Genomic DNA, 16,645 nt, shown 5'->3' with positions numbered 1-16,645 from the left:
AGGATTTTTCTGGCTAACCTTCACTTAATCAGTTACATTTTAGAAACCCTACTTTCTTTGAGCTTTCTGGTTCATCACAGTTTTAGTGTATAGAGGGTAAAACTGCTGATGAAGGGGGAATTTGAAGGCTTTGTTAGAAAAAGTGTGAATCAGCTATTCTTTATCTCCACAAGCAAGCAGAATTAGAGGAAATGGGCTTAGCTTGCAGGAGAGATTGAGGGTAGGCATAAAGGACAGCTTCTTGATGATAAGGGTTACTCATATTGGAATACCCACCATGGGAACTGGTTGTGTGTCCATCCTTGTTAACAGTCCCATGACTCAGTACACAAACCTTTGATGTTTTTAAGGTCCAGGACCTACCCCCATTTCTCATCTTCCCTACCCCTTCTGCTCTTGTCCCTTCTTTTGGCAGCATTTTGTAGTCCTCATGACAGAGCTCTTTCTGACCCATGGGAAAGCCCTTGATCCGTCTTTGGGATATAGTGCTATAGAGATAGTGGGGGAAGTGTGAAAGGAGGCAGTAAGAAGCAGCCTTAAAGTAGCGAATAAGAAACCGACTAGTAATTATGATCTTGGTTATTTTTTGTTTTTGTTTTTTTTAAATAGAATTTTTAGAAATTCCTCCCTTCAACAAGCAGTATACAGAATCCCAGCTTCGAGCAGGAGCTGGCTATATCCTTGAAGACTTCAATGAAGCCCAGGTGAGGAGTTTCTTTGTGTAGCTTCCCGGGTGGGTCAATGATGAGAAGAACCTGGGGGGGTGGTGGGTTTCATAGGAAGCCCCATGAAAACCCTTTCCACAGTTCAGGAACTGGGAAACTGCTACAAGGTTTTGCATGAAATAGAATTTTTACTTTTATGTAAGGAAGAGAAGTTGGAAGCCTTATTTGTTAAAGGCTGTGGTTCTGTTTCTGGGACAAACGCAGATTAAAACTTGTGTTTAATAGAAATCCCCATTAGAGTGTGGCTGATTCTCAGCCTGGAAGATTGAATACCTGGGCTTGGGTTGTCCCTTGAGGGTTTAGGCCCCCAGAAAAACCTGCAGGTGAGGCAGGGAGAGTATCTAGGGCAGTGCCTTGGGCCTTTCATTGAGAAAGGAAGTGTTGGGCAGAAGGATAAGCTCAATCCCATTTTGGGTAGTATTTGGAAGTGTTCAGATCTGTTCTCTGGAACGCAGGACTACTATTCAGGGGCTTTCTGTAGAAGTCACCAGACCTATTGGTTCTGTTCCTTTTCTTCCAGTGTAACACAGCCTACCAGTGTCTCCTAATTGCGGATCAGCACTGTCGAACCCGGAAGTATTTCCTGTGCCTTGCCAGTGGGATTCCTTGTGTGTCTCATGTCTGGGTCCATGATAGTTGCCATGCCAACCAGCTCCAGAATTACCGTAATTATTTGCTGCCTGCTGGGTACAGCCTTGAGGAGCAAAGAATTCTGGATTGGTGAGTATTTGAGAGCCCAACTAGGATGGTAGGCAGGAAGACAGCAAGCTTTTGGAGGGGGAAGAATCTAGGTGAGAGTGTATTTGTAGAAACTATAATTGTCATAGGATAAATTAGAGAATTTCAGTGAGTTCTTTTCATCAGTTCATCTAATTTATGTTCCTGATGTATCCTGGTTAAGGACCTTTTGAAAATGTGTGAGGATCCATGTAGGTTCAGTATTCTTGACCTCTAAGGTTAGGGGACTAAGTTTTAAGCAAGGCATTTTATTCTCAGCCCCAGGATGGATCTGGACAGCAGAAGGGCTGAATTAGAATGCCAGGATTCCAGAAAATACATGATTTACAGGAGAGAAGGGGAGTGGTATCCTAATGCAGGACTTTGGGAAACATTCACATGGGCCCAAGTCCCTTGGCAGAGGGGCTCTAAGATGCTGTGTCTCTGACTCCTTCATAGGCAACCCCGCGAAAACCCTTTCCACAATCTGAAGGTACTCTTGGTGTCAGACCAACAGCAGAACTTCCTGGAGCTCTGGTCTGAGATCCTCATGACTGGGGGGGCAGCCTCCGTGAAGCAGCACCATTCAAGTGCCCATAACAAAGGTGGGTCCCTGCAGAGTGTGTGTGGTGGTACTGCTCTAAGGAGGGCCTCAGACCCATGGATGCTTGGACTTGTGGTCTGACTGGCTGACCTTGTCCATGTTTCTGAGAGAAGAAAGGTACCACCCTCAAGAGGTGAGCCACTAGGAGTGAGGCCCTGGGTTGATGCTTCTGCTGTAGTCCAGTGCTGTATTGATAAACATGCCTATAAGGTTAGCATCTAATGATGGTGACTTTTCACTTTGGGTTGTGATCAGTAACACGGACATGAAAAGCTTGAATTTGGGTGCAGTCCTACGCACTGGCTAGGAGGCATGTCTTTTTCCATGGAAGGCTAAATCCAGTCTCCTCTCTTCCCTCACCTTCCCCTGCTTCCTGCAGATATTGCGTTAGGGGTATTTGACGTGGTGGTGACGGATCCCTCATGCCCGGCCTCGGTGCTGAAGTGTGCGGAAGCATTGCAGCTGCCTGTGGTGTCGCAGGAGTGGGTGATCCAGTGCCTCATTGTTGGGGAGAGAATTGGATTCAAGCAGCATCCAAAATATAAACACGATTATGTTTCTCACTAAGGATACTTCGTCTCATTGATTTTATTCCCTGATGTTGTGGAGATTGTGTTTTAACCGGGTTTTAAATGTGTCTTGTGTGTAACTGGATTCTTTGCATGGATCTTGTATATAGTTTTATTTGCTGGACTTTTATGATAAAATAAATGTTGAATCTCTTTGGTTGTAGTAACTGGAATTTCTTCATCCATTTCTTTGAACTTAATTGCAGAACAAAAAGCAAGACAAACCTAGTACCTTCTGCGGTTTTCAATAGGCTTGTTCATAGTAGGAAGACAGCTAGCCAAGGTAAATAAGTGAAATTTTAAAAATTTTCTGTGGTATCTTTGTCAAAAGGTTATCCTGGGCTAATATTTGACTTTCAAAAACTTGATTTTACAGTAGGCCCAAATCAATACATGGAGCAAAGTTAAATAGAATTGGGCATCTCCTGTTACTTAAAAAAAATCATCTTAGAGCGGAGCTCACTGACAGCTGATGTGGGTACTGTACTCTGAGAACTAAAAAGGAAAAAGCACCAATTGCTATGAAAGGTCAGTGACTGTAAGCCTGATGGGATGACTTTCTGCAAGGATAAACATGAGAAACGCAGGGACAACACTTGGAAATGTTAGCAGCTCTGGCCAGAGGTCCAATTTTATAACTGTTATTGCTGTCATGGTTCCTAGAAGCTATTCTTTCCCTACCACTAGCAGCATCCCTGTTGATGTCCTGTGATTCTCTGAAGCAGGAGTTAAAAAGTTTTCCCTGACAATTAGTAAATATTTTAGGCCTTCTGGGCCATTTGACGTGTCACAAAACCTTTGCCATGACAGCATGAAAGCAATCACAGACAACAGGTAAATGAGTGTGGCTGGGTTCCAGTAAAATTTCATTTACAAAAACAGGTGGTGGGCCAGAGTTTGCTAACTTCTCCATAGACAGAAGTGGAAAGAGTTACCTTCAGCACACAAGTATAGGAAATAGGATATAGTATGTGGTAGGGAAGGACCAGAATCACTAGCTACAGACTGATGCTGGAATGCTGCATTCTTTCTCATTATGGAGTTGTTCAATAAATGTTTATTTTTGTTCACACCAATATGAACATTAATAATTACAGTAATGGTTGGGCCAGATTAGGGGAACCTTAACTTTTGTGATTTTTCCAAGAGGGGATAATAAGACTTGCAGTTTTCAATATTGGGAACCTAGAGATTTGACCTCAGGCTTTTTCTTAAGGACTCCTTTTCCGTGTTAAAATAGGAATAATTAAACACGTCGTCAATAGCTAGAACTGCCCTTTTTCCGGTCTGAAATAATTGGAAGTTATTACTTACTGCTGTCTCTCGCCGCTTGAACAGTACCTAGGCGCATAGTAGGTGCTCAACAAATGGACATGTCTGACAGATGTTCTCCATGTAATGGATCTTGCAAGGTCAGCAGAGGGAGAGCTGGCACCACATGTCCTCCATGGTGGGTGAGTTAAGAACTCCCTTAAGATGGGCTAGACTGTTCCACACAGGAAGGATTTGTACCCATGAATGTTCAATAGTAGTAGCTTCTAGGAGGAAAGGTAGGGCCCTCAGTAGATGGCAGGCATTTGCAGAGCGGCTGGAGAGTGGGATGTTTTGAATTTTGTCACGGATGTGGGAACGCTGGTGAGAGACTGCTGGTTTGGGAACCAGTTATTTTCACATCCCGAAACTATAAAAGAAAAAAAGAACCTCATCAAATATGCTTTCCCAAGATTTTCTTCAAAGAAAGAGTAATCAGGGCAGCCTGTAATCTACCTAATGTCATCTTCTAAAACAGTGTTTCTTGTACTTTTTCTGCTTAAAATCACTTAGGAAAAATCTGCTTGAGGACATTTGAGAGACAAAAAGGAGAACAATAAAGTGCTTTTTAAAAACAGGAGAGACCTCTGAGAAAAGCCAACCACCAGTGAATCTTGGTGGTGGTTGCACTGAATGTTGGATTAAAAAGCTAAGAACTTGAAGGGGCAATCACCTTTCCCATGCATGGAAGCTGGGGACTAGAAGCCAGGGAGGCAGGGTGCCCGGTGCTGCAGAGCTGGTTAATGTCAGAACTGGGAACCAGCCACAGCCACTCCACTTCCCAGTTCGTTCTTCCTGCCCAGCAAACTAAAAACCCATCTCAGCATCAGGAGTTTTAGTGTTTCACTATGATGGTGGCTTTTACTAGAAGTTAAGCTTCATTAATATAAATAAAGATGATCAGACACAGCCCTTTATCTCAGCCTATTTCCTTGTTTATAAAATGAGGCCATTTGGATGAGATGGTGGCTAACATCTCTTAGCTCTGGAATTATAAATTGTTCAAAAGTCACACACACACAGTCCACAAACTTCCCCAAGGCTTGTTCGTACCTGCCCAGAGTTCCACCGGCCTGGGTGTAATATTTGTTATAATCTAGTCGTAAGAGGAGTTGAGCCAAATCTGAGTTGATCTGATGGTTCCGAACACTGGAGAGAATCTTGAATAGCAATGAAGACTGGCGGCTGAAGCCCTGCAAGGGAGAAGGACCCGGGCTGTCACTCCTCTCAGACTCACCAACTGTCCATGTGGAGTGAGAGGGGAGCGGGGGAGCTTCTTGAAAAACTCTTCCTCAGAATTCTACAGCACCAGCTGGCCTTCCCACAGCCTCGCTTCTCTTAGCTCCTAAAAGGTCGTCTTAGGACGGTGTCCACAGATAGCATGACTTTCTGTGAAGGTACACTCCCATGCTCAGTAGGAAGTTAGCATCCGCTTTCAAATTAATATATTCTGTTGTATACTGGGGCTGGGGAGAGCCGGCGGCTTTTTGTTAAGGATAATTAAAATCCCAGTAAAGCAGAGTTTGTTCAAGGAAGTAAGGAGGTTGGATAGGAGAATCTGAGAACAAAGCCAGTGCATGTTTGTGGGCTGAAGAAACTATTCACAGCTGAACTATTTTTGAACGCTGAGATGATGGCACATAATTAGCTGCTTCAGAATGAACTGATACCAACATTTTAATCTTTGTATCTTGTTATTTCTGTGTGTATGTATGTATTGGGGGAAATGCTTTATTGTCTCTGAGGAAAAGATGGAGATTCCCCACTGGCAAAACATCCTCCACCCTCTGGACAGGGCTGCATATGGCCAACAGCCAGGCAGACTCACCTTCACCAGGATGCCCAGCTGGGCAGCCCCACGTTCATCCAGCGGGCCCAGGTTCTGACTGACCAGCGAGCAAAAGCCGTGACAGAGATCTAGGATTTCGTTCAGGCAGTGAAACACCTACCCAGGAAACAGTTGGTATGAGGAAAAGAAGGAAGATACATGTATGATATTAAAGATTATTCCCACTCTTTGATCTCAGGAGAGACAATGTCACGTGTCAGTCCTGCTGGCCCCTCAAAATGCAACAAGTGGAAACCAAATTCTTCCCTTCCTGCAAAGATGCTGTCATTCTCTTAGTCACCCCTGCATAAACCTTCCACTGTAGTCACATCACACTAGTCATCATTTCTTGGGCCCAGCCAGTGTGCTCCTGCCCTGAGCTTTGCTTTCACTGTTGGTCCCTATACCCAGGATCCTCTCCTTGAAGCCACTTCACGTTCTGCCTTCTCAGTGGAACACTCCTTTCCCCATGTAGCCTTTAGTGACCCCTGCTTCTATTATCTATACTGTTCTCTTGGCCCCTGTTCAGGCCGCCTGTGTTGTTACTGATCTATGTATGTATGTATGTATGTACTGTTTCTCCAACTAGATTGTGAGCTCCTTAAGGGCAGAGCCATGACTTATACCTCTTTGTATCCCCAGTGCCTTGCACACAGTAAGCACTCAATAAATATTTAATGGTGACCACCTGCTCTCATCTTCTCCTTTACCCAAGGATGCACTCCTGCCATTTGAGGACAGTCTGCCTGTCATAGTGGCTTTTGGTGGTGTCAGTTCACAGAGCCCTTGGGAGTGGCATCTATGTAACCTGTTGTCCCTTAGTGCAGCAAAAAAAGCTTCGAATAGGAGCAAAAGAGAAGTCTGCAGTGTTTGTGGTGTGGCAGGACTGAGGGAGAAGAGCTGGCTGACATCAGAGATGAAGTGTAATCTATGTAACCCATATAATCAGAGAAACTATGAGGGGTCATTTCAGCCTTCCCGCTTTCTATTCTGGAATTGGCATGCATGTTGAGCTTTTAAAAAAACACACCGGGCCCTGGGTTTCACTCCAGAGATTCTAATTTAAGTGTTCAGGGTCCCAGCTTTTTAAAGCTTCCAGATGACTCCCATGTGTAGCCAAGGTTGAGGGTAATGACCCTGAAGGAGATGGACATACACACACACGGGCAGGGAGACACTACTCTTGGCTGTGAAAACAACTTGGAACTGGTGCATCCTGGCCCAAAAGACTGCTAAGAAAGTAAGTACTATATGTGTTTTCATTAGTCTTTCTGTGGTGTCAGGTTTTTTTAAAATTAAATCCTTTAAGCACATACTCTATCCTCTGTAGCTGCTCACCACATCCCCAGGATACAATATTTCAGAAATTCAAAAACATTTAAGTTCCCTTTTAACATTCCCTTTTAGCTTTGCTTTAAGTTGTTAAAAAGGTATGAAAATGGAGATTCAGCAATTGTTTTAATGATAGTTACGTATCCTGGCAACTCAGGATCGAAGGGAACAGTCAGGTGAGAAGCAGTCCAAGGAAACCAACAGGCCTACTTACAGGTTTCAATAAGATAAAGGACTGAGCCAGCAGATTGCTGAGGAAGTGGTCATGAGCCAATCGGATGCTTTCAAAGTCACGGGTGGAGTTGATCTGATGCAGAAGCTGTGAGAACTGAGACTCCAGCACGTCCACCTGATGGGCAGGGACACAGGTACTTTCAGGACCCAGCACATTCTAAGCACTCGAGGACATTAAGATGCCTGACATTGGGGGTGCCTGGGTGGCTCAGTGGATTAAGCCGCTGCCTTCGGCTCAGGTCATGATCTCAGGATCCTGGGATCGAGTCCCGCATCGGGCTCTCTGCTCAGCAGGGAGCCTGCTTCCCTCTCTCTCTCTCTCTGGCTGCCTCTCTGTCTACTTGTGATTTCTCTCTGTCAAATAAATAAATCTTTAAAAAAAAAAAAAAAAAAGATGCCTGACATTATGAAAGAGAAAGTCTCCCTCCTATTCAAGCCACTTTAAAGCTGACCAAAGACCCCCTCGCGTTGCTTAGCTTTCTACAAAGTTACCTGTCTAATGCCTAAGAAGCTCCAAAGTTCTGGCAGATCGCCTCGCCTCATGCCACATCCCCTCCACCAACTGACGTTCTAGCCAACTCTAAACATGAGGGTCAGATCAACAAGAATTAAAAAAGAATTAAATGCTGCACTGCTGACAAGAACCCTAGACTCAGTCTCCTTCCCTTTATTCCTACTTTCTTCTAAAATGCCACCAAGAAACCCTGCCCAGTGATAAAATCTGTGCCTTTTCTCAACCCCCAACATTTCAACCACTGCAGGGTTGAAGGACCTCTTGAATCAACCCCGTTCACCTCCCAGACTTTGGTCGCCCTTCCTCTAGTCAGCCCTGGGCCCGGACCTGGAGATAGTACTGAAGATTATCCACCAAGAAGGCCATGTGGTTTCTCAGGCGCCACTTGACGGCGTCTGTCTGGTTGGATTTGAGGTGCTTGCGCTGCATCTGGAGGGCCCAGCAGTGCTGCAGCTCGGCCTGCACCCGGCGCACGCTCAGTAAGTACTTGAAGACGACATTGTACCTGCGACAGAAATGTCAGGCTCTTTAGGAATAAAACTTCATTGCCCACCTCACCTGCATGACAGACCCTAGGACTCTGGGCCTGCCACCTGTTCCCTGAGAGGCAGGGAGGCAAGGAGAGTGGCTAGAGCTGTGGCTGAATGGACTGGCTCACGGAGATGGTGGAATATTACATAGCTGTCAAAATGAATGTGCTTCAGCTGCACAGCCCAAGAGGACTCCTAGCAGTAGGATTCTGAATAAAAAAGGTAAATCTCAAGAGTACATAGAGCCTTTTATACTTTTATTCAATAAAGCTTAAAACAAGCGGGTAGGAAAAAAAACATACTTCGAGGGAATATATATTGATGTTATAGAACTAAATATTAAAAGGACAGAAAATGGGACTGTGGGAGAGGGGTGACCATGGGCTGGGGGAGCCACGGGAGGGAGACTACGAAAGACCGTTACTGTTGGTGTTCCAGTTTCCGTGCTGGGAAGTGCTTTTACAGCGTATGTGAAAGGAAGGCAGGAGGGTCTTGTGTGGCCCAATAATAACAATGTGTTAGGAGGCAAGGATTTCAGTTAATCGAATTTTCTGTCCCAAAGAAGAGAATGCAAGTAAGGGCTCCCTAGCTCCTGCCTCACGGCAAGCTCAGGGCCTAGCTGCCTCATGCTGAGCCCTGCGCTGAGGACACACATGGGAAGAACAGCTGATTCCTAGTGAAACTGGATATATTTACTTGTTCGTAGGCAGACTTGCAGAAACCAATGTGATTTGGTTTTTAAGATCATCTATTTCTAATGGAACAACCTAGTAAAAATAGTACACTTTGTTTGGATTCGGATTTGAACAAGCCGAAACATAACAAGACATTTTTGGATAACTGGGAAAGTTTCAATCTGTACCAGATATCAGATAAGGACTTATTGTTAATTTTACTGGCTGTGATAACTGCACTGTAGTTACACTGACAACGCACCGGCTCTGCATGGCACATTGATGGAGTGAAACAACACGCCTGGGCTTTGCTGTCTAAGGCTCTCGCTAAAACAAGAGACGGAACAAGTGACGCTGACAGATGCTGCAGCTGGATCATGTATACGTGGGGGCCATTATGGTCCATGCTTTTGTTTATATTTAGAAATTCCCATAATAAAAAGTTTTTAAAACTACATCAGAGATTGATTTTTTTTCAAGGGCGTTCAGAGCATATCAAGTGAGGATATACGTGTTTGCCTGTGGGACACTGGGAGCGGTGAAGGCTCAAGGACAAGGAGCAGCTTCCTTCGTTGGGCTGTGGGCCCTGAACCTAACCCCCAAACTCCCGGGACCAGCCTTGTCTTCTCCAGATCATGCCTAGGCTCTCATACCCTAAGCTTCTCTACTCAGAAAGGTAGAGAGGACTGGGAACAGGAGCAGAGGGTGGAAGAGAGGCCCTTTTGTTCATCATTTCCCTTTATCTCCATTCCTCTAGCCTGAGCACAATAGCTACTGTCCTCCAGCCCCAGCCCGGGCCAGGACAGGATTTGGGAGATTTGTGTAAGTGTGGGGAAGGATTCCACATGTGACCACTAGCCAAGCCTGCTTCTCCACCTCCCTTCCCCTAGAGCTCTGGTTTCCTGCCTCGGGGACAGAAGGTCCTGATGGAACTGAGCAACAGCACCTGGCAGGCTCTCAGGATAAACAACAAAGCTGATCCCAGAGCCTCTTACCACACTGGTCCCGCTCCCGTATTCCATCCCAGCTTAGCCATCCCCACTGCCTCTCCCTGGAGGTAAGGCGGCGAGCTCCTCTGCAGTGGCTCAAGTCCACAGCAAACATCTGGGCTTGGAAAGTCTTCCCAAGTAGATCAAAAAAAATTACACAAATTTTAGGGAGGAAACTTGCTAGTCTGATGGAATTGGCAAGGGCCAGATTCTTCATGAGGTGCTCAAGACTGCATCTTCCAGAGGCCACAGACAGAGAGTGTGTAAACTGCTGATTGTGCAACTTAAAACATGACAACGGGCACCTGGCCGGCTCCGTCAGTGGAGCCTGCGACTCCTGATCTCAGGAATTTCAAGCCCCACACTGGGTACAGAGATTGCTTAAAACATAAAATCTTAACAACAAACACACACACCACTACCACACTGGTGGTCTGAGGGTCTGACACTTTCATTCATCCCAGCACCCAGCAGCCCCCACGGCCTCGTGTCCGCGGCTTCACTTGCTAAGCTTTGCTGTCCAGTCCCTGAAGGCAACTGCATTTGCAGCCTCTGACTTACAGACTGTATGACCACCAGCCGCGTGGTTATCCTGTGCCCAACAATTCTATTCCTGTTTATTTCTACCCTTGCAAGTCAGGTCAGACTGACCTAGAAGAAATTCAGAAATACTCACTTTTCCAGAACAGCAGGAGTGAAGAGAATGTGTAGCGGCCACTGCACTTTGTAGGAGAGACCGAGAGCTGCCCAGCCAGATGCAGGGGCTTCCCTGGGAGATGTTTCCCGAGAAGGCCCTTCTCTTGCCTGAGCAGCATCTGTTAAGAAAATACAATGTTGCTCATTCAGAACCAGGGCTTCCACAAGGTGAGTCACGTTCATGAGGGAGTGCTCATCACTTGAGCCTATAGTGTCAGAAGCATACAGGCGACAAAAAGGGGACTTGCATTAGAAGGCAAGGGAAGTCTAAGGGACTTGCATTAGAAGGCAAGTGAGATTCTCTTAGGAGGTCTCTCAGATTCTTTTTTCAACCTTAAAAGTCTGTTTGCTGGAAATAAACAGAGACCTTTCCAGCAGCAGGGCAAAAAAACCATGGTCTGGGCATCCTGCCTCGCCTCTCTGGACTTCCCTTTCTTTCCATACAAGATAGGGCCCCAGACAACGTGACTTCTAAGGTCCAAAATGAAATGGTTTCTGTGGAGGTGGGTGGAAGCACGGATGGGATAACAGATGATGAACCCATAGGAGCAGAAAGATGCAAGAAAGAATGGCAAACCTTTATGCTCCTTGCCATGATACTCGATTGTCAAGTGCAACAGAGGGAGAAGGTTGTCATCATCCAGGAGAACCTTGTGTGCGGACTGCTGGAAGGCCACATTCACATCTGCAAGGGGGAACACAGTGGCTGACAAGAACGCTAGGCTACGTAACAGACCCAGGCACCGCTGGCTTTCCACTTCTCTAGCCCACCTGACACTAATGGTGGGACGCATGGAGACAGGCTACTTTTAATGGCCTCGCACACATTCCCCCTTCTCTTGCTGATAATAGCACCCAGTTTTCCCTAGAGAATCACCCCTCCCAGTATTAGCCATGTGGTTCAGTGGGGTTGACAATACCTGATGCTAGGGGTAGGCAGGTGACCCAGCCATGCTCAATGGAATGGAATACTCTAACTTGTTACACTATTTTGTTTAGGGATATGAACATGACTCCAGCCAAGCCAATCCAGAGGCTCTATTCAGAGTAGAGGTTTTTTTTTTTGTTTGTTTGTTTGTTTTTTTTTTTTTTTTGCTTAGATAAACTGGGATTTAGTGGGATGTGAGGTTGGTTGGAGGCCATCTTGCTACCATATGGAGCAGGCCTGTCTGAGAAAAAAGGCAGAGGTGAAAGATGGAATGGCACCAAGTCCCGAAGGCGTCATGTGAGCCCCCGGATCAGACTTTGCCTAAAACCTTCATCCTCTGGCCTTTTCAGCTATCAGAATCAATACATTTTTCTTCCCCTTTGCATGAGTTTGAATTGGGTTTTCTGATATCTGCACTGAAAAAAGTCTTGTGTGACTACAGTGGCCATCTATTGTTTATAGAGTCAGACAAAAGGAAACCATGGTGTCCCCCCCATTTTGTTTTAATTTTTATTTATTTATTTATTTTTATTCTGATCCTTTCCCAACTCTCCTCACATAGTCTGAATGGAAATGGTTGTCATTCCCATTAGTCAAAGGTGAACACTTCACTTTATCTTCATGTCGGACATCTTTGGTGCAGGGGTATGTTTATGATCTGGACTGGGCTAATCAAAACCCCTTCCTGGGATCTTTCAATTTGCTCCCAGAGATGCTGGATTTGGCTCCTCCAGTAGATACTGTGAGGTACTTGCTTGAAACTATTGCTGGCCATGTTTCCAAATTGGAGTGGAAGGCCATCAGAGAGCATGGAAGAGGCACACATAAGATACGGTAAGAAAGGAAATTCTAGCAATATTCAAGTCCCTAGTTTCTGTTGTCTGAAGCCCAGCTAATACTATCCCACTGGAGTTACAGATGAAATAGCAAATAAATTCCCCCTTTCTACATAGGTTGGTTCAGGTTAGGTTTCCATCATTTGGAACCTAAAGAACTCGAATATAACAAGGGGCAGTAAATAGTGCTATGTCTGTCCGGTAGGGATGTAGGATGACACTATGATAACATAATACCTGATTTATACCCACTCTTCCAGGAAGGATCAAAAGGCAACTCCCAGTGACTTCAGTGTGCAACCCACCAAAGGGCCTTCCATCTTTGGAAACCCTGCTCTCTAACTCACCAGGTTGCTTTTAACGTGGAACAGAATGAACGGTTCAGCAGCGGTCAAGAAACACCCTACAACATCAGTCAACCTGTAATTCTCAGGTCCAGAGGGCAATTACCATGTTCAGTTACTGCAGTGGGTGGTGTTTTTAACATGTGTTGAGCTGTGTCAATGAAGGCCTGAAACAGTTCTCCACGTCCCAGAAGATAAAAGTCTTTAATGATCTGCAGAAAGAATGTCAATTTAGGCAGAGCCCCACATCATGGAGCCCCGCATCAGTCTCTCTCCTCAGCAGGGAGCCTGCTTCCCTTCCTCTCTGCCTAAATTGTCAAGTTCAGTGATCTAGAAAGGCAGGAGCTGCTCACCATCGTAATTACACATGAAGTTGCTAATCTCATCACTGTGAGCCCAGCCTACAAAAGGATATAGGCTTTTGGCATTTCACAGGGGCACACTTCCCACTCGTCAAGGCAGGACAACGGTGTGTCTTTAGTGTCATTTATTCAATGGCGACACAAGTCTGTTCTGCCAGAAGAAAGTAAACACCCAAACCTTTGTGCTATAGTATATGTGTAATATTAGGGAGAATTTGCCCTCTTGGGTGAGGACATGTGAGGCCATTCTGGAAGTCTGGGTACAGGCAACCAATGCTCTTAGGGAGAGCCTACAGAATAAAGTCGCTGCCCACCAACATCATTTTAAGAATTAAAAGACGGGGGGCATGCCGCCCTCTTAGCGCAGTAGGCAGCGCGTCAGTCTCATAAAAGACGGGGGGCGCCTGGGTGGCTCAATGGGTTAAAGCCCCTGCTTTGGCTCAGGTCAAGATCCCAGGGTCCTGGGATCGAGTCCCACATGGAGCCCTACATGGAGCCCCACATCAGGTTCTCTCCTCAGCAGGGAGCCTGCTTCCCTTCCTCTCTGCCTTGTGATTTCTGTCAAATAAATAAATTAAAAAAAAAAAAAGAATTAAAAGACAGCTATTACCTTCAGCTGACCCAGTAAATCTGACTCTTCTACCATGAGCTTCCAGAGATGCTGTGAAAAGAAAAAAACAGGAATAAAATTTCATTCCAATGAAAACTTCTGTAGAGAATGGTTTTGTGGGGCACCTAGGTGGCTCAGTCATTAAGCGTCAGCCTAGAGAATAAAGTCACTGCCCACCAGCATCATTTTAAGAATTAAGACAGGGGGCTCCAGGTGGCTGGGCTAGCTGGGTGGCTCAGTGGGTTAAAGCCTCTGCCTTTGGCTCAGGTCATGATACCAGGGTCCTGGGATCAAGCCCCATGTCAGGCTCTTAGCTCAGCAGGGAGCCTAATTCTCTCCCTTGCTCTGCCCCTCTCCAACCCCACCTGCTCCTGCTTTCTCTAATTAATAAAATCTTTAAAAAAGCTTCTGCACAGCAAAAGAAATAATCAACAAAATGAAAGACAACCTCCAGAATGGGAGAAAATATATGCAAGCCACATATTTGATAAGGAATTAATATCTGAAAGATATAAAGAAGTCCTAAAACTCAACAACAACCACCACCACAAAACACAGACAATCCAATTAAAAAATGGAGGAATTAAACAGGTTGTTTTTTTCCAAAGAAGATATACAAATGGCCAACAGGTACATGAAAAGATGCTCAATATCATCAGCCAACAGGGAAATGTAAGTCAAAACCAAAGAGCTATCATTTCACACCTATTAGAATGGTTATCATCACGAAGAGGTAACAAGCTGTTGGCGAGGATGTGGAGCAAAGGGAACCCTCGTGAACTGTTGGTGGGAATGTAAATTGGTTCAGTCACCATGGAAAACAGTACGGAGGTCCCTGAAAAATTAAAAGTTGAACTACCACATGATCCTTAATTCCACTTCTCGGTGTTACACAAAGGAAACGAAACAGGATCATCAAAGAGATACATGCACTCCCACATTTACTGCAGCGTTATTCACAACTGCCAAGATACGGAGACAACTAGGTGTCCATGACGGGTGAACAGACAAAGAAGATGTGATATATAATGAAATATATATATTTCAGTTATGAAAAAGGAAATTCTGCCACTTGTGACAACATGGATGGACCTTGAGCATATTATACTGAGATACGTCAGAGAAAGAAACACTGCATGATATCATTTATATGTATAGTCCAAAAAAGCCAAACTCATAAAAACATAGTAAAATGGTGGTTACCAGGAGCTGCAGGGTAGGGGGATAGAAGAGAGGTTGTTTAAGGTTACCAACCTGCAACTAGTAGGTAACTGAGTCCTGGAGATGTGAGTCATGGTATAGTGAATATGGACAACAATGATGTATTATAATCAGATTTGCTAGGAGACTAGATCTTAATTATTCCCACCACAAAAAAGAGATGATAGTTATGGGATATAGCAGAGGTGCTAACTATCCCTATGATGACAATCTTCTTAAGAATATATAAATGTGGGGAGCCTGGGTGGCTGAGTGGTTTAAAGCCTCTGCCTTCGGCTCAGGTCCTGATCCCAGGGTCATAGGATCAAGCCCTGCATCGGGCTCTCTGCTCAGCAGGGAGCCTGCTTCCCCCCCACTCTCTCTCTGCCTGCCTCTCTGCCTACTTGTGATCTGTCTGTCAAATAAATAAAATCTTAAAAAAAAAAGAATATATAAATGTGTCAGATCAATATGCTATATACCTTAAATTTACACAATGTTATATATCAAATACAGTTTGATTAAAAAATAAAAGCACATGTATTAATGATGATAATAACTAAAAATAAAAATACATGTAATAAAGATCCTCAGGAAAAGATCAATAAAGATCCTCAATAAAATAAAGTTTAAAAAAATTGTATGCTCAGGATACATTGAGAAGAGTGTTATTTCAGGGAATGGATGTGCTTGTTCTCCCATGATGCATTCAGAAAAGTGTTTATAAACACCTGTAATAATGGTATTTATAAAAGTGGTACCTAATTGCTATGACATGAGTGTTTAAGTACAGAGATATGTTTACCATTCAACAATGCATTTATTTATTTATTTATTTATTTTTAAGAATATTTTATTTATTTATTTGACAGAGAGAGATCACAAGTAGGCAGAGAGTCAGGCAGAGAGAGAGAGGAGGAAGCAGGCTCCCTGCTGAGCAGAGAGCCCGATGCGGGGCTCGATCCCAGGACACTGAGATCATGACCTGAGCCGAAGGCAGCGGCTTAATCCACTGAGCCATCCAGGCGCCCCTCAGCAATGCATTTAGAGAAATGTTTAAAATAATGATATTAATGATGGTTATAGAAACATTCTGAACAAGCTTTAAAAAAGGAATAAACTATTGATACATGCAACAGGGATTAATCTCAAAATAATCATGAAAAACATCCTGACCCGCCTCCTCCCCGAAAAGAGCACGTATTGTTTGGCTCCATTTATATAAATTCTAGAAAATGCAAACTAATCCCTAGTGACAGAAAGCACATCAATGGTTGCTTGGGGCCAGGGAGGTAAAAAGAGTTGCAAAGAAAGGATGGAAGAAGATATGAGGTAAATAATGACCTGGAAAAGAGGTGGGTAATGATTCTTAATTAATAAAATAGAATTTAAGTTTAAAAAATATATATATGTGTATGTGAGCATATATATATATATGTACATATATATTAATATACAGAAATAAGTATATAAAGAAGACATTATATATACATAAAAGGAAAACAATAAATATATATTCATTACAAATATGCACATGCCTAACATCCAGCTCGGAAATGAGATATTAGAACAGGCACAGAACTCTAGACTCACAGAATATACACTGTCTGGGCACAGGTAGAACTAAAAACAAAAATGGGCC

At 44.3% G+C, this 16,645-nt stretch overlaps 2 protein-coding genes across 12 annotated transcripts in view; one reads left to right on the top strand and one right to left on the bottom strand.

The window, feature by feature from the left end:
- Window positions 1-2,778, top strand: part of TP53BP1 (tumor protein p53 binding protein 1) — a 77,663-nt gene extending 74,885 nt beyond the window's left edge. For 6 of the 7 annotated variants that reach the window (XM_059181327.1, XM_059181329.1, XM_059181328.1 and 3 more), the window contains 4 exons: window positions 610-704; window positions 1,246-1,445; window positions 1,902-2,047; window positions 2,426-2,778. In XM_059181327.1, the coding sequence (XP_059037310.1) occupies window positions 610-704; window positions 1,246-1,445; window positions 1,902-2,047; window positions 2,426-2,613 (629 nt within the window). In that variant the 3' untranslated portion in view covers window positions 2,614-2,778. Of the gene's footprint in view, window positions 1-609; window positions 705-1,245; window positions 1,446-1,901; window positions 2,048-2,425 lie in introns of those variants that run through there. The other variant, XR_009355537.1, reaches the window with a different exon arrangement.
- A 671-nt stretch (window positions 2,779-3,449) lies between these two features.
- TUBGCP4 (tubulin gamma complex component 4) overlaps window positions 3,450-16,645 on the bottom strand; it is a 37,310-nt gene continuing 24,114 nt past the window's right edge. For all 5 annotated transcript variants that reach the window (XM_059181343.1, XM_059181342.1, XM_059181344.1 and 2 more), the window contains 9 exons: window positions 13,804-13,854; window positions 12,938-13,043; window positions 11,301-11,408; window positions 10,704-10,842; window positions 8,162-8,339; window positions 7,301-7,435; window positions 5,755-5,871; window positions 4,980-5,119; window positions 3,450-4,296 (listed from right to left, as the gene is read on the bottom strand). In XM_059181343.1, coding sequence (XP_059037326.1) covers window positions 4,284-4,296; window positions 4,980-5,119; window positions 5,755-5,871; window positions 7,301-7,435; window positions 8,162-8,339; window positions 10,704-10,842; window positions 11,301-11,408; window positions 12,938-13,043; window positions 13,804-13,854 — 987 coding nt within the window. In that variant the 3' untranslated portion in view covers window positions 3,450-4,283. The remainder of the gene's footprint in view (window positions 4,297-4,979; window positions 5,120-5,754; window positions 5,872-7,300; window positions 7,436-8,161; window positions 8,340-10,703; window positions 10,843-11,300; window positions 11,409-12,937; window positions 13,044-13,803; window positions 13,855-16,645) is intronic.

Source organism: Mustela lutreola, chromosome 7 (genome assembly GCF_030435805.1).
Source record: "Mustela lutreola isolate mMusLut2 chromosome 7, mMusLut2.pri, whole genome shotgun sequence".
NCBI lineage: Eukaryota > Metazoa > Chordata > Mammalia > Carnivora > Mustelidae > Mustela > Mustela lutreola.
The sequence above is the reverse complement of the archived record's forward strand: the minus strand, read 5'-3'. Positions and strand labels throughout refer to the sequence as shown.